General features: G+C 38.8%; 2 protein-coding genes across 3 annotated transcripts; one reads left to right on the plus strand and one right to left on the minus strand.

Annotated features, from left to right (window-relative positions):
* Nucleotides 1-7,215: 7,215 nt before the first annotated feature.
* On the minus strand, nucleotides 7,216-10,476 carry LOC125716875 (zinc finger protein ZIC 1). Its single transcript, XM_048989683.1, has 3 exons — nucleotides 9,236-10,476; nucleotides 8,574-8,737; nucleotides 7,216-8,224 (listed from the first exon to the last, which is right to left on the minus strand). Exons 1-3 carry the CDS (start codon nucleotides 10,194-10,196, stop codon nucleotides 8,027-8,029), a joined length of 1,323 nt encoding a protein of 440 aa, XP_048845640.1. The 5' UTR covers nucleotides 10,197-10,476; the 3' UTR covers nucleotides 7,216-8,026.
* A 4,795-nt stretch (nucleotides 10,477-15,271) lies between these two features.
* LOC125716874 (zinc finger protein ZIC 4-like) lies at nucleotides 15,272-20,346 on the plus strand. 2 transcript variants are annotated; one of them, XM_048989682.1, is made up of 3 exons: nucleotides 15,273-15,806; nucleotides 15,915-16,529; nucleotides 19,139-20,346. In XM_048989682.1, exons 1-3 carry the CDS (start codon nucleotides 15,383-15,385, stop codon nucleotides 19,570-19,572), a joined length of 1,473 nt encoding a protein of 490 aa, XP_048845639.1. In that variant the 5' UTR covers nucleotides 15,273-15,382; the 3' UTR covers nucleotides 19,573-20,346. The 2 variants fall into 2 exon arrangements, with proteins under 2 accessions (XP_048845638.1, XP_048845639.1); XM_048989681.1 differs by having other exon boundaries at nucleotides 15,272-16,529.
* Nucleotides 20,347-27,364: the final 7,018 nt, after the last annotated feature.

Below are 27,364 nucleotides of genomic sequence, written 5' to 3' on the forward strand. Positions count from 1 at the left end.
GCATTAAAACATCGAGATATCGGCGTTTAATTTGAACGCAGCTGAAGTTTGCGTCGAAGTTAAGTGGAAGAGTCGGTGGCGCTCGTGCCACTTCTCGTACTTCACGCGACACAAAATCTCAAGGGGACGTCGCGCTTTTCATTCGTCCCCTTTCAGCATTGCGGATGGGCCAGAATTCCGATGCCGTTATTGAATTAACCTATTATACCGTGCCAGTTCAAGGAGGGGGGAAAGGGTCACCCCTAATGGAAAGGTAGTCGCAGTGCGATCACTCCGTGTTTACAAATAGTTAAAAACGCTTTTTCTGGGTCTCAGCAGCCCAGAACACTGGTTCACATGTTAAGAAATGCAATAAAAAAACGCCATAAAATCAAGTTCTTCCCCATCTGCCTATACGGCAGTACTGCAGGGCACTAATAATAATAATAAATAAATAACTACATATACACACACACACACACACACACACACACACACACACAACTTTGGTTTGATTCTGCTCAAACAAAAAGGCATAATGGATAACATTTATCATTAAACCATTGGCCTTATATAAGATATGCACATGAATGGGAACTTTTAGCTTTGTATGTCTTTAAAATCAACCATTAAAAGGAAAGGGGGTATTTTGAAGTCACGGATGACAAATATTATTCTTCAGGGAGGAAGAAAACAGATTAAAAGAAGAAAATGATTGCTGAAGTTGAACTAATAATGAATTACAACATCCCGGACCACACAATCATAACACAGAAGTTTGGCCAAAGACTAGAGCTGTTGGCTACAAGCATTAAGTACCTCCAGAGCGAATGTAGTTCTGCCAAAAAACAGATCGCCTTTTGTGTGATTTAACACAAACTGACTTTATCCACAGCGGATTGTATAAGTTTGGAAATAGCGATCTGTTTGAAGCTGTCATTTTTCAGGCCCTGTCAGTTGTCCTTTAAAGACCCGATGAGATTACTCAGTAGCCTTTGGTGCGGAGCACAAATGCTGGCTGATTTCAAAGCGCCTGGAACAAGTGGGGTTAGGAACATGGAACATTCTGGAAAGAAATATGGCCCTAGACGTGTTTGCCATTAAACATAATTGACTTTTTTACAGTAATATATAGTGGGGACCCATGCCTTGTGACTTACCAAAGCATAATCATTCATGATGTACCACAAATTGGCCTGGATGCTATGATTTTTACTGCCACCATTTAATGGAGGGGAAGATATGGAAGATTAAATGCTCAAAATAATTCACATGGTTCTCATAGCGTCGACAATAAATTGCGGCTGTGTATCACAGCAGTACCGCTATATGTAAACAAATGAATGGAGGGAAATATTCATAGAAAATAAATTTGTCATTAACAACATTATTAGGGGTGACTAAAATAACTCACTGCCACAAGGTCATTTTCATTAGACAAAGTCATGCAATATATTACTATTTTTTTTTTTGTTTAGTTCCGGAATCTTAAATATAAAAAAAAGTTTCACTTCTGATTTGACCTTTGCCTCTCTGCTGGTCTATTTGCTTCCTGTTTGCCCCAAACCAGCTCACGCACACACACACACACACACACACACACACACACACACACACACACACACACACAGACAAAAAATGGGGCATCTGCTACTGCATGGGAAACATCATTAATATAAACGTATGCCTGTTTAGGTTTGTCGTCAAAAGGCAGAAGAATCACCATAACTCCACAGAAACGAAATATGCATCCCCTAACCTATTAGTGTGGTTCTCGTTGAGGTGAAGACTCACCACAAAGTCTAAAACTGCGCTAAGTGCCTGCTTCCCAACATCCCAGAAAGGCCAGGCCCAGTCGCGTTCTTCCTCCAGCAGAATCTCTCCAGGCGTTACATATTGATTTCATTTATGCAGTTACACTTTCCAGTACAGAGCACTGGAAATGCACTGGAAATGCTGCAAACTTCAGAACACAACTTCAGAATCGAAATATCAACCATGCACTGCGATCAATAAACACAAATGACCCTCGGAGAAGTTGCACACATCTCGTTAAGTTTCTTGAGAATACCACACGGCAGCAGCATTTTTTAACCCACAGCCTTGGCCTAAAGTCACTTAGTTGCGTAGTTTCAAGTTGAAACCGCGGCAAACCTAACTTAACTTCACTGCCTTAACAACTGGATCATTTACTTACTTAAAAATCCATTCATATCATACATCAAATTCATCCCAATATATATATACGTGCAACTGATGGTAAGTATTCTGTTAATGATTCCATATTTACTTAACCCAGAAGAAAGCCTGTTTAGGATACCGCATGGTGTAATAATTTAGCTAAAATGTCTAAATGTGACCCCATCAATGATGCAAACAAAAGTAAAACTGTATTTACTCCAGGCCCTGCAGTGTGTAATTAGGAAAAAAGATTGCCTGCTTGTATGCGGAAGTTATCGGTTGCTAGTTCAATTATAGTATGGTCAGTGGCTGACTTAATTGTGAATTTGCCTCCTTCGGAGCGTTTCTGAATTCGTTTAAGGCACTGAAATATCCCCCATGAATTCTGTTTTTGTGATTAATCTACCAAATTCAGACGCTCACAGAAAATCGCTTAAATTAAAAGGTAAAACAGACTTTATATTATACATAAACCAATAATGCATTTGTTTATTATTATTGTGGATTTTATTGCATTTAAAGGAAACTGCTAACAACGCCAATGGTTAGGCCTGTTTCCAAAGAACAGAAAAGCAGAAATGATATTACACGTGATGCAATATCACTCTAATGGATATTGTCGAAATAGGCTAAACAATTACCAAACCAATTAGGCCTATGTCAAAGTTATTTCTACCAATATATGTGAAAACCAATTAGGTTTATGTTGCATTAAGTCATGTATTTATACAACATGAAATGTTTTTCATACAGTAGACATTAACAAAAACTTGATAAAAACCCTGCATAGAACTAGCAAAATAAATAAATAAAAAATAGCGGAAGATACATATATATAGGCAAGTTTCCCGCGCAAACCCGAGACCAGATTTAAGTGAAACATTTCTTTTCTCTCAAAAGTGAACAAGAGGCACACCTACCCATGCCAACCGACCTCCAACCAGCTCAAAACGCATTTCAGCGATACCATAGGTACTTCACAGTTTATTTACAATGGTATATCACACTTTATTGAGATGCACAACTAGCCTCTTTTTAACGACTCATTATCAAAAATAACCCGAGGCTATTCCAATAAACGTGAGATGAACTTTCGTATACCTAAAGCGCAAACTACACGCACGCGGGTTTCTTGCCCAGCTTCATGAACACATACTTTTGTATGTTTACATGACGCTCCGATTTTTTTAACGAATTGTCTAATGTGGAATTTATCTCTGTTTTTAACAAGGAGACCTACCGCTCTTCGTTAACGATTCATGATTAAATACTTGACCACGTTTCCTTGACTTTGCTAAGTAAAACCTAATGATGACGTCAGCAATAAAGATTCACGTAATGTTTTTAACATGAAGAGAGAAAATAAGATAATTAAAGATCTTCTGGGGAATAATACGCCGCTTCTGGGTTTTACCAAAAGACTACAAAGTGTTCGGTCGTCTTGTTTACGTTTCATGTGTAAGCCACACTGGCGTAACGGTGACACAGTGAGAATATCCCAGTGAGAAGCTTATCTGCTTCTCAGTCGCAAACAACTAATTGGTGTGACCCCATTTAGCAGCACGTCAAGGGAACGCGACTGCATAGACAATGTCAACACCTCCACAACTCATTATGGTCTAAAATTACTGGCATGTCAGTGGCTATGCAATGCCTAATGTTGGATTGCTTTCTAAACACTTATCCTTGTGTGTGTGCGGTTTGGAAAATGGATGGGATTGCGCATTGAATGTATACGATTTTTACTACTAGTGCTGCGTGTTTTTGCTTGCGGACCATTTTTAAAGTTAATTAAAATTATTTGTAGCTACGGACGTCACAGAACCACGCGATGACGTGGCGCCGCAGCACCACAAGCGCACAGAGCCCACGCTTTTACTGCACTGCGATATCAGCGACATGCGTCTGAAGTTCAACATTCAAAGACGCACTGGGCAAAATCAGCTAAAACGCGTTGTATGTACTTCTTTATATTTAGTTAAAATTTATTTGCTTTACTTGAATGGCACTTTATGAATCACAGCGTCCACTATTGTGAAACAAGCCTTTTTGAATTATTTCAAACGTAACCGTTCCATCCCAAATCACAGGCAACAACTACGTGACCTAGTAGCTAACATTAGGTGGTGACGTATATTTTATAGTAAATCAGTCTTACGGTGCAGTATCACTGGAAGCTTGGTTTTTGTTAGCAGTCTTGTACTTGTTGGTTTAATGTTAGCTGGACCTCTTGGCTTAATTTAAGTTACCATAAGTCCTTGAAGTTGTTGCTGACCTACCAATCGTTATGCCACCCCCCGCCAGGCAACCCTGAAGTCAGCCAAGGGTCACTCATATGTGTGGGCGTGGCGGTGTGCGTGCGGTGGGAGGGGCTATACGCAGGCAGACACACAACTACTTTTATACTTGCATACAACCCTAACACATCTCGAGAAATGAGATGAACCACAATTGAGAAATTCTTAAACTTCATTAGCATGCAGTATATATTTGCCCTGCGTCCTTATTTTCTGAAGTACATGTGTAGTAGGCCTATATATTTCAAATATTTCAAAGTATAAAAAAAATAAAAATGGACGAAAGTGTACAATACGTAACGTCCACTGGAAGGGAACGTGTCCGTATACTTACAAAGCTTTCAACATGCTATAAATATGGTCTGGGCATAAGATGTTATAAAATAAACAAAAGAAGGGATGTATCAGATCTCAGCTACGCCTATGTGACGGTGTCAGTGATTACCAAGAATTCCGTGTTATTAATACCTTTGGTACTTGTTGTACTCCACATCAGTGTTAAAATATTTTAAGAGGTACCATAATGAGCTCGTCACTAATCAAAGTATCATGCCGTTATTTTATGTATAGTATTTGTGCATCGCACCGGGCTATGCAATAAATATGGATATAAACCCCAGATTCAGCAATCCGGACATGACTTGTACTCAAACGCCACTACCATGTGCATTAATATTGTACAAGGGACTGTTTCACCGTCACATCATAGCCCAGTATTCTGCGTTCCTAAGAGTAGGATTAGGAAGGCAGCAGTTCATCAGTATATAAAGAAAACCCACGCACTGAGCAAGGAGTTTCTATCAATAACTTTGTTTAAGTGTTGGGGGGGGGGGACTTTTGCCCATAGTGCCCATAGATCAGCTGCTCTTCGCTTCACTGTTAACATTCATGAAAGAGGAACGGAAAACATAACGAAACACAGGCTGATGCACAGGCACCGTTATATTCATAAACAGACGTACCTAAAGGTCTAATGGAACACTGCGCGCGCAGAGTAATACATCACAAGCCGGTCTCTACCAGTTGCTGCGCGCGGGCAAAACAGTTAAAAATGTCTTTGAGTGAACACACACAGAACTGGAAAAAATAATCCAGGCTTCTGTGACACCAGCTGGAAACGTTTTATTTTAGGGTGATAAGCAGTGGTATTCTTCAGAGTACACATATCTCTCACAGTGAAAAATATCCATGTACAGCTATGGTTGTTTGTAATAATAATAATAATAATAAGTTTTGAAATTAATCATGCACAAGACTTGATACATTTTTACATTGAATATAAATGTATTCTTTTAAAGTTTTAAGCCTGAAATAGTTTTATTTCCATTTACAAAATGAAGATAGGGTGAACACGCTCACATCCAAAGCGCACATTTTCCACATCGTTAAAAAAAGAAAACGAATATTCCACTTCCTCATTTTCTGAACGTTTCTTGTCCGTTTCATATCGGTTTTTAAGGGGTCTTATAGCGGTGAAAATATTTGTTGGGAGGGTGTACATTTTACCGTAAGGTGCAGGAAATAAAAGACATTTGAACTGGTAGGCTGCCAATCCATTAAATATAGTTAGCAAACGCCTATTGCTGTTTGGCTAACTGTTTGAAGTAAATTAGGTCTTAACTCGTATAAATAACGTGACGATAATTGTAAGTTAAACTGGACTTTTCTCGTCTAAAGCACCGGCGAGGCAAACCCCTCCAACCACTGTTACACTAAGTTCTGCGCTGCAGGTCCGAAAATGCGTATATATCAAAATGCTATATTCAGTGGATATGGCATTCGTATTTTTCTACACTGTATTCTGCTGAATATACCGATCGACTACATTTCACTCACATTTCTCCATGCAGTGTTTCATTTGAAATAAGAAATTTAATTTTCTCGTCAAGGATTTTACCCTAGAAAAGCTCTGGTTGTGCTTATGATGGCGCTATATATTTAGCAACAAAAATACAAGTACAAAAACTGATTAAAGTTTAATATGATAAAACTTGTTTTGGAATCACAAGTTATACAGTCGCGCAAACACACATATACCGATGGCTGAATTGTCGAATTTCTGACACAACATATAATTCCTTTTTTAAAAAAAGAAAAATACACAAAGTATGTGTTTTGTGGGATATGAAGTCGGCTTCTGGCTCTCTTAGTTTGATGGAAAGAGTAAAATTAGTTTTTCCGAGTTTAAAATCACGATGAGATCTGTCAAATATTTAAACTTAATTTACTAACAAAAAAACGGGAGTAACCGTCACCGGTCTCGAATAATCTCGTCAAACCTCGCACTTTGCCGTGTTTTTTTGCATTCAACACGCAGGGTCAAGCTATTTGATGTTAAATTTGATGGATGAACACAAGAAAGAAAGAAAGAAAAATCGAATTATTCAAAACCCGATTTATTTTACTGGATTATTTGTTACAAAATAATTTACCGTGTAGTGGTAACAACGTTATATAAACGTTCCATTTATTATAATATATTCAAATTAATTTAAGTCCTGTAGTCCACATGATTTTATTACTAATTCTGATAACCAGCCCGTAAGACTTACGTATGTCAGCTCGTACTCCTGTCATATATTTAATGGGATGCCTGCATATGTCAGAATTGTATATCATGCCATTGCTCAGCCCCGGCATCGGATACACACACGGACGTATTACGCTTTAACAGGACACACATGTTTGGTATAAATACCAAAATGACACACTACATAAGCAAGCTGATAAGAAGAAAACCCGAATACATTTTTGTTCCTTTTTAAGCTTTTAATGTTGTACGAAATGTAAACAAACAGGTTTTGTAAACTAAATTTTACATACGAACGCATTAATCCCATAAATACCGATTATTTCTAACATGTGATATGAGCCTTTTACATGCGGAGAGAAATGGAAAAATGTTATATACAGTCAGTTGTTGCATCTGCTAAGGCAATGCACAGATAGCTTTTACCTTTTTTCAATTACATAAACATAATGACACGGACGTTCAGGTCTTCACTATACGATTTATCGACATGACATGTAATAACAATTTACCGTACTGAGACTAGAACTCTGGACGAAAAGTTTGCACCGTATACAAAAGCACATTAATTCTAATGGTCGGTTAGATCGACGTGTATATTTTACAGAGTAATTCACATTTGGTACACATTAGCTATTAGATCCATTAAGAATGTTTATCGCATTCTTTAATCCATTATTATTATTTATCCATAAATCTAGGGACCACATTTTCACAAATTCGTTTAAATTGCGATATAACTATTTACAAAATGACATCTTACATATTTAAACAAGTGAATCATTATGTACAAAGCAGGTAGCGCGACCTGCAGATATCATGCAGCTTTCAAATCTCTCGAATGTAGTCTTTTGAACCCTATAAAGTTGTTGGCGGTCTAGTCCCTCGTTCATGGTCTGTTCACTGCTCGCTAAACGCACCATGCCACCGCAGATTCCTCCTCGCGTTTTCTTTCCAGATTTACTCTGCGCTGTTCTAATGTATTCTGGGCAGTCCTACTTCTGCAGTCTTGCTTTTTTTATTTCCTTTAAAAAATGCTTTAGACGTACCATTCGTTAAAATTTGACGACAGTGCGCTGTGACTGGCCGCATGGTGCACCGTTGTCGAAGCCGGCGATATTGAGCTGCTCCCCGCGTTCTCTGTAGACGGAGACACGATTGTTGGAGGCGTGGATGACTCATACCCTGAGCTGGCCGCAGGCGATGGCTGTGACCCTTGTGTGGAGGATTCGTGGACCTGCAAAATACAGGGAATACGTTCAAAATTCTAATTTGTACACAAGCCGCGTATAATTACGGGGGAGAAGATGTTTCCATATTTCTGAAGCTTGGTACATATAAACCATAAAATGATAGGGACCCAGCACAAAACTACAGAATATAATTTATAAAAACTATACAGAAACAACAATTTGCAAGGTCCCATAATATGGTAAAACTTTTACAATAACACACGGTGAAGGCGTTTTTTATTATGCATATAAAAACCCAAGCGTACTTTATGTTTGCACGAACGCGAATAAATCAAACAATACCCCCTACACATAACAGAGACGAAACTATAAGAAGAAATCGGTTTTGTTTACCTTCATGTGTTTTCTGAGGGAGCTGGGATGGGTGTATGATTTGTCGCACATTTTGCAGAGGTACGGTTTGTCAGACGTGTGCACGTGCATGTGTTTCTTGCGGTCGCTGCTGTTCGCGAAGCGCCTGTCGCAGCCTTCGTATTCACATTTAAACGGTTTCTCACCTGCCACAAAAATAAGAACAATTCTAATTCACTTCAGAGGAAAAAAACAACAACAATGAAACTATAAGTCGACAATTTGTAAAGGAAAAATAGCATTAATCTACAATGCCTTAATTGTATATTAAATAAATAAAATGTTCAGGCCAAATTTACATTTTAAATTGTATTCTTGCCGGTCGGTACTAATTTAATATTTATCTTTAATTTCCCATTTTTATGCAACATTTTTGTTTGCCACACATGCATAAAATTGCTTAAACTTAATAAATATGATCTGCATTTGTTATGAGCATATTTGTGGTCTTTCCCCGCACTTAAAACATACAATTCTGACGTTAAATATTGGAGTAAAACATGCTTCAGCAGTAAAAATGTAAATAATAATAATAAAAAAAGTTATAATCTCCACAGCGTTGCATACAGTTACTGAGTGAATTTTATTTAAAGGTTATTATTATATATAAAATAGTCAGCAAGTGCAATCGACTGAATTCTTACCAGTGTGGGTTCGTTTGTGGATTTTCAGGTTTTCAGACCTTGCAAACACTTTGCCACAGCCGGGAAACGGACATGGGAACGGTTTTTCCCCCGTGTGTACCCTTATATGATTTACTAGTTTGTACTTGGCTTTAAAAGGCTTCCCTTCTCGGGAACACTCTTCCCAAAAACAGATATGATTCGATTGTTCTGGGCCCCCAACATGTTCCACAGTGATGTGCGTCACAAGCTCGTGCATCGTGCTGAAAGTTTTGTTGCAAGACTTTTTGGGATTCGCCAGTTGCTCCGGTTCAATCCATTTGCAAATAAGTTCTTGCTTTATCGGTTGCCTCATGTATCGAAAAAAGGCCCCCGCACCGTGGTGTGCAGCCATGTTCATATTCATCGCGCCATAGCTGTGCAACTGGGTCGACGCATAGTGATCGGACCGTGGGCTGGTAACCTGGCCATACTGTTCTGCTCTGCCGTACATGTCCCCAGAAAAGCCAAGGCGCATCTGCCCGTTGACAGGGGAGCCATGCGTGGCCGCCTGCTCGTGAAGTCCGGGAAATAGAAGATGTCCCGCGGCATCAGTGTGTCCGTGTGGCCCCCCGAAACTTCCCGCTGCCGAGGCGAACAGACTGTGCTGCGCGCTCGCAGCGTCCCCGAATCCCCTGTTTCGAAACAGAAAGTCCCGAGTGGAATTGAAAGCCGCGGTAGAGTAGGAGCTCACGTGAGAGGGGTGGTGGTGATGCCCCAATGCAGCGGCGGCATACCCGGGCGCTTGGGAAGAAAATGCCGTTTGTCCAGAAGCTAGGTCGTGGGTACCGTGGTTGATTTTGAAGGCACCCATACCGTCAGCAAACGGGTTGATCCCCAGTCCCACCTCTCGCTCGGTGACTTCGCCTGTTGAGTGATGTCTGGAGGAGCCGAATGTAGTCACTCCTATGGCAGGATATTGTGCTCCTGCGTCTAAGAGCATCTTCACTGTGCAGCTGGGACTGCAAGGAAAATCAAGCCTCGCTCAGAATTTTTGCCTGTGCAAATGCGAGACTTAACTTTGAAGGTTGCAAACCGAGTATTTATTTTTCAGTGGTTTTGAATCTGCCTTACTACCTCTGCTCAAATGCAGACGCAAATCATGTGCAATATTATCTTTTGCGGTTTCTCCTCCCGTGGAGAAACTTTCACCTCCTCATCCAGGCGGTGAGCTCGAGACTGATAGCGGCAATCATTCCTGCAGATAAATGAATTGAAAATACAACACCGTCCCCCTTGATGAATGGGAAAAGAGGGAAGGTGTCACGTGAGGTCCTGCTTGCCTTCTCATTCGCGAACGACTTTTCCCCCGCTTACTCACACACATCAGCTACAGCTTACGGCTTCTTGCTCTAGTCTTATTGGCCAATGTATTATCAATCGCAGGTATTGTGAGGTAGCTAAGGGTGATGCTGGTTAGTGGGATCAGCCACAACACATAGTGTGACTAATATTAAGCGAGACTATATGCAACAAACGCCAAATGAACGGTGTTCAAGCTTGACTTAAAAAATATTCGTACGGAAAAGGTGCATTGTGTTTTTGGTGACTTGTTTTGAGTCACCCTTGCAGATTACCTAAAATTTACCCACACCTAGAACGAGAGTACGTCATTATTTTTTTGCGAGGAAAAGTAAGTAGCTGACTTTATGGCAAAAAAAGCTCTCAGTATTTTGTGGTGCAGGATCACAATATTCCGGTTTGCCAAATTGCCCCCCCTCCCTTGAAAATGCCTGTTTCTGTGGTACAGTGGCTGTCTGTGGTGTGATAAATGACCACTCGAGAAAGACGTTTGAATAGAAAATTGTTCATTTTAAATTCACAATTCAGTTCTTGTCAAGTTGATTGTAATCTTTCAGAAACGGAGTCACATTTGGAGTAGAGGGTAAGCGGCGTCTTTGTTGTTGACCGGTATTTTGGTCTCCATAGAAAATTCATTTAACGTTAGGCGGGTGGTGAGGGAAGAAAAGCAGGACACATTTTCAACAGTCAGCTGTCTTTAATAAATACGTAAAAGTAACTTGTGTTCTGCGGACCACAATGGCGCAAAAAAGATCTAGTTGTATATTCAGTCTGTATCTGAAATAAATACAAAAAGTGATCGTATAGAAAGACACGTATTTCACCTTATTTAGTTTTTTAACATTTTGAGCAAGTTTCAAAAAATGGAACATTTGGCCGTTCAATACAGAAAAGTGTTACAGTATTACAGGTGAAACAAAGGGATGTTTGTGAAAATTTGTTAAGACTAAATTAAGAAAGATGCGTTCTGGCATACAACTAGGTGACATGTGCAACTCACATGTATCTAGAACATTTACAATGTGTGTACCACATTTTAAACGCACTTCATGTATCGCAGACGCCCCTTTCCCAGATGCTATAATATTGCTTCTACTGTATAGCACATACACAAACATATATGTTTTGCTAATGTAGTTCGTAACTAAAGAATAATTCTGGATGGCTCAGTTTAATCAGTTTATTGAAATGTAAGATGAATTTACTTTCAACTTAAAAATTGTTTTGTATTTATTTTGTTTTTCTTATTTTTTGTAATGAAAGAAACGGTATAAGGTATTTTTATGGGTTTTCCGTTCCTTCTTTAATTGAAAAAAAAATGGCTTCCAAAGTTTCTAGTTTTTTAATTTTGTGAGGGAAATTCGTGGCTCGCGCCGCGGGAGTTCAAAGGCTCAGGCAAAGTCCTGACACGCAAGACGTTAAAATACACTTCTGGCTGCGTGTTTCTGCTACATGACACATTCCCCAAATGGCCCGAGAAAAGTCGAAAAGGAGAAAGAATGGGATGTGTGTGTATATGTCTAGTCTCAGTGCAAGTTTAAGCCACCTGGATTAAAAACAATCTGGAAGACATTTTCAACAGGTGGAGAAACGGTAAGCAAGCACACATGCTGGAGCGAACGGGGAATTGTGACCTCTAAATATTTTTTCACATGGTGTAAGAAAATGTCTTATGAAGATTGGAAGTAATGATTCGTTTGAAAGGCAGATAATGCATGCCAGAAAAACAAACGGTACGCAGTGTCTTTTCCTTTGTAGAAGCATGTGCTGGATTCCTGCGATTTAAACTGCATAACAAAAAGCAACAGGAAAAACCTGGATAAAAATCAGATAAATTTGACAACGGCAGCTATGCACATGGTGCATATCTGACTTTATTGTAATATATTAATGCAGTCATATGAGTTGTGCATAAGATTATTAGAGTAACCTATCTATAGCTTTGTTGTTTTCATTCAATCGGATTTTGCGTTTATTGTGTATATTTTATTCGTCTTCGCTAACCTTTGACCTAAACGAAGACAAACGATTGTGTATGTTTTATTCGAGATACGGTTCTTGTAAGATATTTGGAAAAAAAAATCTTTTAGAAAAAAAAGTCTTAGAGAAAATACTTTTCAATGGATTCAATGGGGGCGCTGTAGTTTTAAACTAAATAGTGAAACCAAGGAAGATTTCCCCGAGACGCTGTTGCTGAAAGCGGCTGTGAACCGCTACAGTTTCATACAACGGCTATTTAAAATATATTCTCAACGATCGGCCGTATTTCAAACTTGTGTTTGCCTAGTTATGACGTCTGTGACACGGAGTTGTCACCGAGTGCGTTTGACAGGTCAATCCCTTTGAAAATTCTCCAGAGAAGTATGATTATTTTCCATCAATATACCGACCGTCTAGTGTACGTAAAACGGTGTGGAGGGGAATATACTGGACCTGACGAGAATTTATCAGACTGTTTCTATGGTCTATCATGTTTTGCGCCAGATTAGTGAACATAGCCCTCACGTAACCCACACGATTGCAGCACACAAAGTTAGAGGCAAAATACATAAATAAAAGTGTAGAGGTATATAGTTCATTGTGAGAAACCAAACTATACGACGGTACCGTGAAGTGTTTACATAACCGTCAAATGATAGTCACGTTTGTCTACTAGGAGCGAAGTTCGGACAATAGACAGTATCAATTAGGTATCATATTAATTTATCTGATCCCCACTAAAATATTATCATGGATTATATTCTTGCCGTTTCTCTCTCTCTCTCTTTTTTTTTTTTTTTAAAGAAAACGTGAAATTAATATGTAAGGGGCCAGAACACAGACTGGATGAGAATACGTCGTTATTGCAGCTCAACACAGTCAGGCAGTGTGGTATAACCTCCAGGTAATAAAATATTGGGGCAACCATCTTTCAAGGGGATTGGTTTTTGTGCAGTTTTTACTTACACATTGTTCTATGAGAACAACACATCTTGCGTTTAAAAAAAAGGCGACGAAGCAACTCAGCGGATTCTTACGGTTACATAAACATGAACACTTTCCTATTGTATTTCCGTGACAGTTGAACTCCCAGAGCTTCAGTTTAAACAAGATTCCTCTTGGACGGAATTTGTTGAATCTCTAGGTAAGAATATTTTATATCTTATATGAATAAAAACAATGTAAATATCTATTTTTTGCACATTCCCCCTTCCCTGTGCCTATTGGTTTATATATGTGGAATCATAAGTTTCATAATACCACGATTATGCAAAAAGGATGAATAAAAATATGAATAATTAAAATACTACAGCTTGTGACGATGTGGCTCAAGCACAAATCAGAATGTATAACTGCACTGTTTTACATAAAGGGTTGTTAATTAAATTTTAGTATTATGCAAAAACGTGCCATTTTAATTTTTAATTTATATATATCCTTACATTGCTCAGTTCAAATAATTTGTAACTATTTAACAAACGAGAAAGTGTTTAGTTTCCCAGTTAATGAATACATTTCCGGTGACACACTCTTGAAAAGATATCGCATACATTAGGTACTTTCAGCATAAATGTATAAATGTATTCAGGCTACTCTGAACGCTATACTATGATTTAAGTTTATTAAACTTCTCTTTTTTTGACTCGTATAACTCAACCTCGTTATTTTAATGCTTGAACATCTGGTAAGCCGACTAATTTATGGTTAACCAAAGAATTAGATTAAGCAGTCATTCAAATTTAAATATTACTGTAAAGTTATTTACACATTATACAAATCCCGCCAGCGTAGACGCAAATATTTGTGTAGCGCGTGTATAGCTGTGTTGTGTATTGAGTCGGTTTATTTAAAATACCTCAGATTATTTATACTGAAGTATTACGCTTGGTGTGTTGCTATACTTGCTTAGGTGCATGATTCTATTTTTCTCTCGTATTTTTGGTTTGGCTCGCATTCGCTAACTCCTCCTCTTGCTCCTTAGTTACCCGCCCCCCCCCCCCCCCCCCATCACCTCCAACACACACACCCCCTCCAAGCATTTGATCTGTTCAGACTCTGGGAATAGATCTGACAGAGCCTTTGTATAAAATACCCTCGATGATGACAACAGGTCCCTCACGTTGAGATATAAAGGAATAAAAAAATCTCGTAACAAGGACTTTCTGAAAATAGTGAGGGTCGACCATGTCAACTTTCTGTACTTTGTATTATTGTTTACCGTTACATAATTAAGGAAAAATATAATTTAATTGAATGTTGCATTTACTTAGATCAATATTTCAGTTCATAAGAGCAAGTTTATCCGTCTTCTTTGCACCGATGTTTTTGTTCCGACTCACATCATTTCAGTCCTACATGCAACTGACTCAGTCCTTAAACAGTCATATAATATCAACTTTGCAACACTAAGTAAACGTTTGGAGGCTTCGAGTTAAAAGTACAATACCCTTTGCATAACAACAAAAACAATCTCTTTTCTTGCGTCGCCCGAGGCTCGGCGCAAGCGCTTTGGAAGCTGGCTGTCACTAAAACATTTTTCTTCGCATTCGAAACTGTCACAAGTGACGTCAATCATTGAGCTCCAACCAATTACAGCGCGCGGTGATTGTTCGGCTCCACGGGCTGCAGCGCCGACCATGAATCTCTATTCAGTGTTTCAAAGCGTCCTGCTGCTGCTTCTTAACCGAATGGGATTCCACGTAGGCATCGAGATAGAATCAAAACTTTAGAGTTTTTTTTCTTTCTTCTTTTTTTTTTTTTTTTTACATATTTCTATTGCGATTAGAATAGATTTGTCATCATCATTATTATTTTGCCTGCTGTCAAGTTACTCTAAAATTAGGAATAATGAGTCTGGATGCTTTGGGAAGCGCGGTTATGGACTCCGCGTTTTCCAAACGGAACACAGCGCTGAGATTAGTTGACTTGGCAGGGGCTCACCACCATCACCATCATCACCACCATACCCCTCAGAGCGTGACAGGCATCCCGGGGTTCAGCAGCCATCCACACTCAATGGCTCACACGCTCCCCGGGGAGATTACTGCAGAACCCCGCCTGGGGCCGAGTCCATTCGGGCCAGAACACATGGGGCACTCCGCGGCCCTCAAAATCAGCCCAGCCCATCATTATCCTCATCACCATCACCACCACAATCATCATATGGCAGGCCACAGTGAAGTTGTCTCCAGTCAAACGGGTGCTTTTGGCCCAGTGCAGGCGGCTCCTGTCCCCTACTCCATGTCTCACACGGCCCAGGCACTCTCGGCAGGTAGGGATTTCTTCATTCGAAGAGATTTGACAGCTCCAGCCATGCCGGGGCTGATCGACCAGTCTTCTGGTGCATCCTCTCACCACGGAATGTTTGTCTCAACAACAGGTAGCTATCCTGGGCACTATGGTCATCACCCCGAAGCTGGAAACCATTCCCTCTTTCCTCGACTCCATCACGAACAACCATCTAACGGAGCGCCAGGTGGCCAAACGCTGAATGGACAAATAAGGTTAGGAATACCTGGAGAAATGTATGTTAGGTCTGATCACATGAGTCAAGTGGCAGGTTCAAGGGCTGATTCGTTTGCTGCCTCGACTTTGCACGGCTACGGCGGCATTAGTTTAAACATGAATCTTAGCGCTCACCACGGACCCGGTGCCTTCTTCCGTTACATGAGGCAGCCGATCAAGCAAGAACTCATTTGTAAGTGGCTGGATCCAGAACACGCCGCAAAAAAACTTTGCTCGAAAACTTACAGCACCATGCACGAGTTGGTAACGCATGTGACAGTGGAGCACGTCGGGGGACCGGAGCAGGGAAACCATATCTGCTTTTGGGAAGAGTGTCTTCGCGAAGGAAAACCGTTTAAAGCCAAGTATAAGCTAGTAAATCATATCAGAGTTCATACCGGCGAGAAACCGTTTCCGTGTCCGTTTCCCGGCTGTGGCAAAGTGTTTGCAAGATCTGAAAACCTTAAGATCCACAAAAGGACTCATACAGGTCAGTGATTATTTTCGTATTTTGGCGTAACGTGTTTTACTATATACTACGTAATTATTGTTAATAACAGCGGACAGGCTACTATACAGTACTTGCTCGATCAGCATTTACTTTGGTACAACACGAAAGCAATTCTTTCTTTACAAATCTGTCTTTGATACAGTACTGGGATGTTATTAATAATTTCTGCTGCTCCAGTTTCATTGTCCCATTTTATTTCAATAGCGCAAATCTGAATTATGATTAAAACATGTATTTGATTAACTGCAGAATACATTGTTTAATATCAGTGTTGGACTAATACGTCTTGAGGCTAATGTATCCTAGCAGTATTGCTAGTAGCTCTTTAAAATGTTTATTATTGCGAGGCAAATTGTATTAAAACTGGAGAGAAGGGTGTTGTGGTATTTGAACAACTGACGTTTTTGTTTATGATTCTTAAATAATGCGTTGATTGTTTATCATAACACGATCATGTATGCGGCCTAGTAGGTTTCTGTCTGTGTTGGAAAACAGGGAAATGAACTAAAACAGGTTGTGCTTGCCTCGCTTCTATAAAAAGAGTTATTCGCTTTACTGTACGGAATTCTTTCACGGGACTGCTGTCCTCTATAGGATTGGCATTTCCAAGCAAGACCAGTTGCTACAAATCCTTTTCTGAACACGATTTCGTGTAATGAGTGGATGGGTCTCTAACCACGGGGGCCCAGAATTTATTCCTTTAATTAATACGGAAGATAGACCAGTTAAATTGTATATTAGCGCATGTTTATTTAATTTGCACACGTGTTTCATTTTAGCAATGGGATGTAAACACGTACATACACACACACACACACACACACACACACACACACACTGGACATAGAAAAATGCGTTTTCTCAGGTTGTGTGTATAGATAAATTTTGTTAGTTTGATAATACACGAAACCATTATTCCTACGCATTATTTGTCTGTTCTCCGTTCTTACGGTTACGCAAACTCAACAAACTCAACTTAAAAAACACATGTGCTCATGGAGACGAAAGCGTTAAAAGTGCAAGACAAGGGCCCATCTGAGCGAATACAGTCGAAATGCAGATGTGCATTCAGATGGGGGCAGTTATTTAAAATAAACGTGTATTTATTTTCCTTTGAAGGCCATTTACATTTAGTTTATTGGTGTGTATCAATATGTGGATAATAACCGCCATATCTATAATAACATAGAGCTAACGTCATATGCTGCGATCCAAATTATGTTAGAGCTGCCTCGAATAATTTAGGAAAGCTCCATCAATATCGTCACACATAAATATACAAACACTTTACTCTATTTATACATTTTGTTTGCTTATGCTCGGATCTTTATTTATACAGTTAAACCAGGAAAAAAACACCTTGATAAAGTTTAAAACATTCTCGTGTAGACTACGAGATACTGCTTTTCATTTCTAACAAAAGCAACAACGGAAAGTCACAACAATAATTATGACAAATACAGAAATATATCAGGATTCATATAAAACGTATTTGCTGCGGGAGATACAAGACATGAATTTGCAGTTACTAGCAGAGGGCTCGTTTTCTTTTTCATTACTTTATCATCATTTCTTTCTTTTTTTGTCGGAGAAAAAATCCGCCCCTGTCTCTTGCCACATTCGCAGGCAACGCAATCTCTGTTCCTATAGATAAGGACGTCCCTGGGGTACTCTACTTACAGCTCGCTTGTAGTACACTAATATCCCTGATAGGCTGTCTCAACAGAACATAAGGTCATGGCGCAAATGTAATTAGACAACAGTTTTCGGTATTTTCATATATTCCTCAGGTAGACCACAGTCATAAAAAATGGCGACACCCATTAACTGATGCTCGTACCGTTTTCAGGAAAAAAAACGGATTTTCAAAAGGACTTTGTGATTGTGTTGTATGATATTTTAGTACATAGAAATGATAATGCAGTAGGCCCACGATGCGATTTTAGACCTATATTTATTAAACATAAGTAAATTACAATTACATTAAATAAAACCTTAGACATCTAATACGATAAACAATTGCGCTTTGTCTTAAATAATTAATTAGCCGTTAGTCGCTAAGCACACCGAAATAAAAATAAATACAGGCCTAGGCCTAGTCTGAATATATATAAAATAAAACTAATTCGTTAATGAACGTGAAAGGAAAAACTATTCTGCTTGCTACGGCTTCACACAGGCCTAAAAAAATCCAGATTAAATCCAGACAAAATCCACACTGGGATCGATAAATTTAAATGAAACCTTATGACGATATACGTTTTGTCATGTACCATAATAAGGCATTGGACAGTGCTATATTCTGCACTCTTGTTTCCTTCACGGACTGGATTTCAACTGGAATGTATTCTTTTGGATTTTTAAACAACTTCTTCGAATATTAAAACTTATTGTTACTGCGGCAGTTGCTGTTGACCACAACAGCAATGGCAAAAACGACAACAAGAGCAACAACAACAATAACTACTACTATTACTACTACTACTAATAATAATAATCAGCGTTAGGCTGAAAATGGTAACATAACACGGACTAAAAGTCTAATTCTGCCTGGTTTTGTGTTTTTTCCCCCTTTCTTTTCCTTGTAGGTGAAAAGCCTTTTAAATGCGAATTTGAAGGATGCGATCGACGCTTCGCGAACAGCAGCGACCGAAAGAAGCACTCGCACGTGCACACCAGCGACAAGCCTTACAACTGCAAAGTGAGAGGCTGCGATAAGTCGTACACGCACCCGAGCTCCCTGAGAAAACATATGAAGGTGCACTGCAAGTCTCCGCCGCCGAGTTCGGGCTACGAATCCTCGACTCCCTCTCTCGTTTCCCCTGCTTCGGACTCCGGTCGAGACCCGGCCTCATCTACGCACTCCGACGCTCTCTCCTCCTCCCAAGGCGCCAATCTAAGCGAGTGGTACGTTTGTCACAGTTCTGGCGCGAGCGGCACCCAGACCCCACCCAGCAGTTCTTCGCCGGAACCAGAGAACGGTTCTCCTTACAGAAACCGCGAACCAAGAGATACGTTTTGATCATACCGGTCTTCTTGAAAATATTATAAACGTTATTTAAGTATTCGTGAGAAGAATGGAGAGGAATTGAAAAAACAGACATTACCAGGGGACAGTGATTTTTATCTAATTTCCGAAATAATTAGTCTAATTTATAGACACATATTGGAAAACATGTGGTGATTTCCCAGATTATTTAGGCAAAATTGACCAAACAATTAGATGGACAGTAATATCGGCATCAATTAAACAGTTTTCGTAAGATTGTTGCTGAATTTAATGTAAATTATGTTTTTCTTTCGGCATTTCCATAATAATTTATTTTCATATCTGACGTGAACATTTTTGTATCATCGAACCAAAGTGTTAATTGATATGTTTGTATATTGGTACATGGTGACGTTATCATGTGTACTTGTGTATATGTTTTAAAAACACTGCCTTTGGTCGTTTGGAAGAATATTTTTTATCGTTTGTAACTGGTTTGTACATACAATAATTATAAAATTTAATAGTTTGATGGTAGACCACAATAAATTTTCTATATTCCCTCATAATAAACTTTCCGTGTGTCAGTCTACAGAAGATGCTTAAATTTGGTCGAATGTATATTTCTACATCTGCATTTAATCGATTATTGTTGAAAAATCGACGTGGCATTTTGTGCTTTTGTAATACGTTTGTTAATTCCAATATTTTACGATGTAAAATAACAGTATTCCACCAGTCTATGAACGTGTACCAAACTGCCTTGTACTTTGTCGGTATCTTCAATAAACCTTGTTTTCTACTGTGTTCGCATTGTAAAACGCAATCCAAAACATTTACAGTACAGAACAATAGCATTTTCTTATTTACTTCTTTTATTAAAAAGTAGACAGCTGTAAGTCATAAAACATGCGCGCTGGTCTGATTACTTGGGAAATACGTAACAACTGTGAAGAGATATTAATAATCCATTCGTTTTCCTCTTGTAAGGCTTGCACAATGAAAATAACCCCTTTTTGACCTCATTTGGCTAGACTACTCGAGACTAACATTTTACTTCTAGAAGGGATATAGCTTGCACTTGTATGGCGTTAACGCTTCTTTCAGCTGTCATTCTGAGGCTTTCCTACACAGCATAAACCCGGCCGCAAAGAAAAGTGCTTTAGAAGTGACCAGCATCGGCCAAGCTTAAAGACGTAACATTACTTCGAAAGCGTTCTTTCTACTTCAAAGACCTTCGGCAACAGTGCATTTTAAGGTAATGGTTATTTGTTTTGGTATGTGATGTATGACGTTCAATTAATTTTGCGTGTTGCTCGCGCAGAGACGTGTATAACAACGTTACAATAAATTTCATTCTTAAATGCCCCGTTTTCTTCTTATAGAATACCCCATTTATTCTCAAGGTAATCTGCAGAGACAGATGAAAAGAATATTCTCATCCAGACTTCAAAGATCTTTTTTCTTTTTTTCCCTCCACAAAGAAGCGTTTCTTCGCAACGGTGAGTCTTCATGGTGAGTTAGTATTTCTATGGCAATGGGTAAGTCAAACTCAAGCGACATGGGACTGAGTCTAGACACAGAGGAGCGAGGGCAAAGTAAAGGAATATTAACGGCCCGTGGGGTAGCTTTTGCAGATATATATTTATGTATCAGCCAGACTCCGGGCTTTTCAATTAATATCCAGTAAACAACGACAGCAACAACAAAGGGGACGTCATGCAAATATCGCCGCGTTGTTCCACGCGGCGCTGATACAATGTCGTCATACAAAAAAAGTTCAATGAATTCAAGTGCCTGTAACTTTTGTTTTGCTTTCTGTCAAGCTTCGATGAAGCATTTTGGGTGGACGGATACTTTCTGCATTTATATTAGTTGCATATAATACTAAGGAGAATAATTAAAATTAAATGAAAAAGATTTTAGGGATATAGGGCAGCAGAATTTAGTTTATTATTATTATTATTATTTTTACCATGTTTTAACATAAATGTACGTAGGCCTATATAAATGTACGATTTTTTTCGAATGGACTCAGAAACGCATGCGTGATTGGATGTGAAACTATTGTACTTCGAATGTAATTAGAATTTTCACATTTTTTTCTCTCATCTGTGTATACATGTATAATTAATTCAACTGTGCGTTAGGCTAATTTTCTACCATCGCGCCGCTTTCTCTTTGAAATCGGCAACACATTTGAAATGATAGCGCATGCATACATTGAACCGATCTCTGATGGATATTGACCGATCACATAAGTTTTGAGTTATTTTTTAGTAATTGTCTTGTTGTTTGTTTTATCCAAGTACCCTAATGAATAGGAGCAGAATAAACACTGGCAAAAATAACCAGACCGTTCATTTCTCTGTAGTACCAACACTTGTGGGTTAATAAAAAAGGACGATTCGGTCTCAATTGAAGCGAGTAGTCTTTGAAGTGGGAGTTATTATCTCAGGAATTCTTGCCTGTCGTCTGAACAACGCTGATGGCACGGAAAGAGTTCTTTGTCATCGTTTGTTCCCCTCTGCTGTTGAGACGGCTCCCCCTTTTATTCTGCACCGTATTAACTGAATAGAAGGGAAAAAGTAATGCAACTATTTTGTAATGAATTGCAAAATATATTATACGGAATACGTTACACATCAGAGAGGTGTATTACAAACTTAGGTTATGCAAATACACAGCAGTAAATTGCATCGTAATTACAGTACGTTCTAATGTACACATCTGGTGTCAGTGACCGGTGGAGGACGCTTAGATGGTATATTTTTTTTTCTGTAATACTACGCTTAGTAGAAGCAGGTCTGGTTTCATACGTATTTCTAGTTCTGATAATTAGTCCGTAATGCGCCATACGTCTGTATTTCTGATGTGGTTAGGCCTATAATGTGCATATTAGGTTATCTTTTTGCGCAAGATGAGGACATCCTTGTCCATAGCAGTCAGAAAAAAAGGTCGTTTGGACTTCATGGTGAGAGACGTGTGGCCGTCATTAATGGTCTTTTTATTGACACAAGCCTTTCTTTTTCACCTTCGACAAAAGCGATTTGACGAGACCCACACCCTGTTGGCTGTTATCATCTGCCACGTTCTTGCCTGGTAGTTTATAAGACGTTAATTAAAATATTTCATCCAGGAAACACTTAGATGTAATGTATGGACACGAACTAATACTTTATGGGGGAGTAAATGGGGTGAGCTTATGCACTAGATATAAAGATCGAAAGTAGGCCTATATTCGATGAAATATTTCTTGTTAAATTATATCAATTAGTAAACGAATAATCGGTATAATATGGCTCATTATTAACAAATAAATAAATTATTATGCATACTAATTACTGCAACACACTAGGTTCATAATATGGAAAAAGGTGATGCGTTCTTACAATGACGCGAAATGATATACATACTCTGTTTATAGGGACATGTTAACATGGCATTTTAATTGGTCGTTGTTGCTTGCATCACAGCAAACATTTTGCCCTCACTGGAGAATTTCAGCAGTTATCGAATATTCGCAGATATGTTCTCACTGTTGTCAGACATGCGCCTCTCAATAATACAGCACCAGGGGGATTTGCCCACGAACATCGAATAGATTTTGTTTTTTCTGCAATCACGATAAATCTTATGCTTAATGAAGAACTGCTGATTAGTTCAGGGCGAAGATTAAATACCAGACCTTAATCATGCACAATGTAAATATAACGTATATTAATTATTTATTTGGAAGATATACTCTTTACGTTCTAAATATCAATTACCGCCGTGCTATTACAGTATTTTTAGCATAAATTTGTAGGCCTACTTCCTAGCAGCATAACGGGACTTTTCAGAGTAGTAACACAACATTAAGACTTACTTGAAGTGTGAAATATCATTATATTGTAAAATAATGGAAGCGATAATCCTACTTCCGGACACTGTCCTGCTTTATTTAACAAGGCCCTTTAAATAGGGGATTAGCGGATCCCAAGAAAAGCTTTTCTGTTCCCTATTCAGTCGTTTCCTTATGTTATAATTGCAAGACACATCGTTTGTTCAAATACTATGCGAAACGTATGCGGACAGGTGCAGGATAACGCAAGGGATGGACATAAAACATATATCGAATATTTGAAAATGAAAATAATTTTCCCGAATGAAGAGGTGGTGGAATACGTCGTTTATTTTTTAAGGTGCCACATACGGTTGTCCGTGCGTAGCTTTTTAAAGAACTGGCAAACATTTCAAATATTCGCGTACGTTATACAAATCTCTTATTCGCCCAATGAGAATATTTTCCTAATGATTACTAAAATCGTAGACTTTTGGTTGCAAAGACATGCCGAACATGTTTTACCGTGTTTAATAATAAATACGTCATCAACCTAAAAAGGGCAGATTTTACAACAAACAAATTATACATTGAACATGAAAAAATGAATTTAGTAGTAATTAAAAAAATTTAATTATTTTAAATGTATTTAAGTTGTAAATGTTTTTGATAATTTAGATACATAATAATAACTTTTCCAATTAAACCAAGCCATTCGGGCACATATATATAGTATACGAAGGAAATCTAAATATCTTGTTATCATTGCCCTACACGTCAGTGTAAATAACTGAAGAACAGCTCGCCAGAAATAGCAGTGTTTTCCAGCAATATGATGTGGCGGTTTGTGAAGGCTGCGTGTGATTCGGCAATTAAACATCTCTGCAGAGGGCTCCGCGACGTGCAGAAAAGTGACACGTGAATCACCTGCGTGCTACTGCAACGTCACGAAGGCCGCCAGGAAAGGTCATTCGCCAAAGTCCGGCATTGCATCTACCAAAGAAAATGCGCAACATTATTATATAATTGCCAGATGTAGTAAAAATGACCGGCACGTCAAGCTAAAACGAGTACTCTTGAACACACATGCATATATTTGTACACACATTTTTCTCAAATCATCGAATTATTATATATTTTTATTTTGACTTTAATTGCGTTAATGTCATATGCAGACATGTAAAGCTGATTGCTGTCTGACAGAAGATCAGATTACTGTTATTACTTTTCGACGACTATCTGAGTTGCTGTCCATAAAGTGAAGCAGTTCTGTGATTTGGATTAAGAATAACATTTTATCTCACCTAATCAATATGATTCTCTGTGTTGTTATTTAATAACCAGGAGACCAGCAAGTTATGCTTTCATTAGCATCTGAGCACGCTCGGAGCTTTCCAATGTCTGCGCGGGCTCTGGCGGCTGTTTAACAGCAGGGTCCTGTCAAGCCCAAGGATTTCAGGAAGAGAAGAAAGTTACTCTGTGCACCATCAAAGCGAGCGGGCGAACTCTACTCTGCCGAAGCCACTTTCCCTTAAAGTGAGGGGCATGCAAAAGAACACCGAATGTCATCAAATATCACACAATACTCACCCAAAAGCGAGTGCAAATACGGCGATTTTGAATACAAACAATGGCGATGACAATAAACCAATCATCTTTTCCACCATGTTAATGAATTTATCAATAAAGGACACGTCATTACATCAGCAGATTTTGAGTGTCCCAGGGTATCTTGATACCCAGATATCTTAATTAAATAAATAACTTGTAGCACCAAATTGCCCGAGCCATGCCTACCTCATTTGGGGGTCATATAAACTTAATTCCACGTTCACACAACATCTGGGATGATCGCGCCAATTTGCTGATCAACGCCAATGTGAGAACAGTCAAAGACACAATGGGCGGACACTCCATGCCCAATCCTTTAATTCGTTTATAATTCACAACGGTGTTTTGTTTATGTGTATTTTAAGGTTCTTGCTTAGAACCTTCTGACTTTTCAGGAGGTAGGACGTCGCCCAACTTAATTATTTTGCTTTCATGGATGAACGGGCTTCCTGAAAATAAATAAATAAACAGAAAAGCTTGCGTTATTTAGGGTGAACAGTAATGTCGAACAGCCCTCACATAATGTGGCAAAATGTGCAGACTACATCGCACCTGCACTTTGAATGGGAATCCCAATTCAATGGAAGACACGCTTGTTGGTCTTCAGTCTCAAAGAAGTTGTATGGTTAAGTCAAGCGCCCAGTACTTATTTTCGGCCCCTTCTTTGATCTTCGGTTTTCCTTCGCTAATTTGTTCCTATGGCTTGTAACAAGCACTGTCAATTTAATATTGAGATATGAAGGCAACACAGAGAAACGAGATTTACTCGGTTCCTCAATAGCAGGCTACAGGAACTGCACACTCAAAAGGAAAGCAAATCATTGCGAGAGACTTCCTTTAAATACAACGTGTTCATTCAGACTTTCCTTTGCATTATACGCAGAACATCAGGACTGGTTTTCCAATTATAAATATAATATAAATTAATTTAAAAATTGTCACTGATTTCGCTTCCCATTTAATAGATATAAAACGATAAAGATTGATATTCATCACACTGGTGCAAGGCAGGTACCACAAAAACATTAATAAATGTGAATCAAATATTGTAACAGTCACTGGCTTGAAGTCAAGAGGCAAACTTAAGATAAAATATTATAGTGACATACGTCAAGTGACAATTTAGAGTAGTGAAGCTTATTCTAAAGAAATATCTTTACAACTGAATACAAAAGCTTTCTCATACTTATATGGGAGAGTCATATATCATCGAGAACAAATGATTATGAATCGGTAAACGTGCCCCTGGGCGGTTGGCCGAGCGACATTATTTGTCATCTTTCGTGCTCATCTTTCTCACGCTCTCTTTATAGTCATATAGTGGAACTGCAAAAAACGAGGAAACGGTGAAAGGTTGTTTTATTACGTTTTATACGCCTAAAGTAAGAATACACCCGTAAACAAATTCACAAATAGGCTACAGGCAAGAAAACTGCGCTAATCAGTGAACTACGTTAAGCAACCGCAACAACAAACGTTTCTGTTGGAATTTTGTCGCAATTTATAATGCCCGTGACGTAATAATTTGACGGCGCAATAAAGTAGGCCCATAATCGTAAACGGTTCTTATTTCATAGTTCACCCGTGATACATGGTCTCCAGCCAATTGCTGCAAATGCTAAAGACGTTACACGGCTAAAGCAAATAAAACGAATGAATTATTTGTTATTTATGCTTATTCATTTATATGTGCCTGCGCGTGGGCTTACAGCCGTTAATGCGGGGCCGGGCCAAGCAAGCGATTTCGGAAACGTGGCCAACTTATAGATGTATACGAATCCATGCTATCTGATAGTACAGGTGATATATCCTTCCAAACTCAACCTGAGTATGTTTTTTATGCAGTATATATTCCAGTAAGAAAGCATGCCAAAAGTTTGTAGAGGCTGTTTTCCTTCAGACAGCCAAAGGAGTCACTTAAAACAATTACGCCGAATACTGCCACCCTTCTATGGGGAATATAACCATCAAGCTAGAACTAAACATGTGGATTTAGTTTCTTAACCATTATCATTCTTTATTCTACCAAGAAGGGTTCTGCCACTCTATGGCAACCAGATTTTCAGGACATTTGTTTTTTTGTAAAAAATATACTTTATCGAAGAAGAACGACAACATTTTGATTTATTACGTTAAAACAACTGATATCTCTGGCAAATGTGGTGAACGTAATAGAACTGCAGTTTTAAATAATATAATAAATAAGACCTTACGCTAATTGTTTCCATTCCTGAGCTAATATCAAGATACGGAGCCCTAATTTATTTATTTATTGCAAGAAACTACGTATATCATGTTACAATATGATGCATAACGTAACACATCAGAAAAATCTGCAGAAAACTAAAAGTATGGATCATATACATCCGGCAATAGATTCACTTTCTTATT

Source organism: Brienomyrus brachyistius, chromosome 21, assembly GCF_023856365.1.
Source record: "Brienomyrus brachyistius isolate T26 chromosome 21, BBRACH_0.4, whole genome shotgun sequence".
NCBI classification, from domain to species: Eukaryota; Metazoa; Chordata; class Actinopteri; order Osteoglossiformes; family Mormyridae; genus Brienomyrus; species Brienomyrus brachyistius.

Bases quoted from the DNA above. Each gene is read 5' to 3' on its own strand.
- LOC125716875 (XM_048989683.1), bottom strand. From the start codon at position 10,196: ATGCTCTTAGACGCAGGAGCACAATATCCTGCCATAGGAGTGACTACA. The intron at 8,738-9,235 runs GTAAGAATTCAG...TTTTTGTGGCAG, and splicing joins CCACAAACGAACCCACACTG to GTGAGAAACCGTTTAAATGT. The intron at 8,225-8,573 runs GTAAACAAAACC...TGTATTTTGCAG, and splicing joins CCCTCAGAAAACACATGAAG to GTCCACGAATCCTCCACACA.
- LOC125716874 (XM_048989681.1), top strand. From the start codon at position 15,383: ATGAGTCTGGATGCTTTGGGAAGCGCGGTTATGGACTCCGCGTTTTCC. The intron at 16,530-19,138 runs GTCAGTGATTAT...TTTTCCTTGTAG, and splicing joins CCACAAAAGGACTCATACAG to GTGAAAAGCCTTTTAAATGC.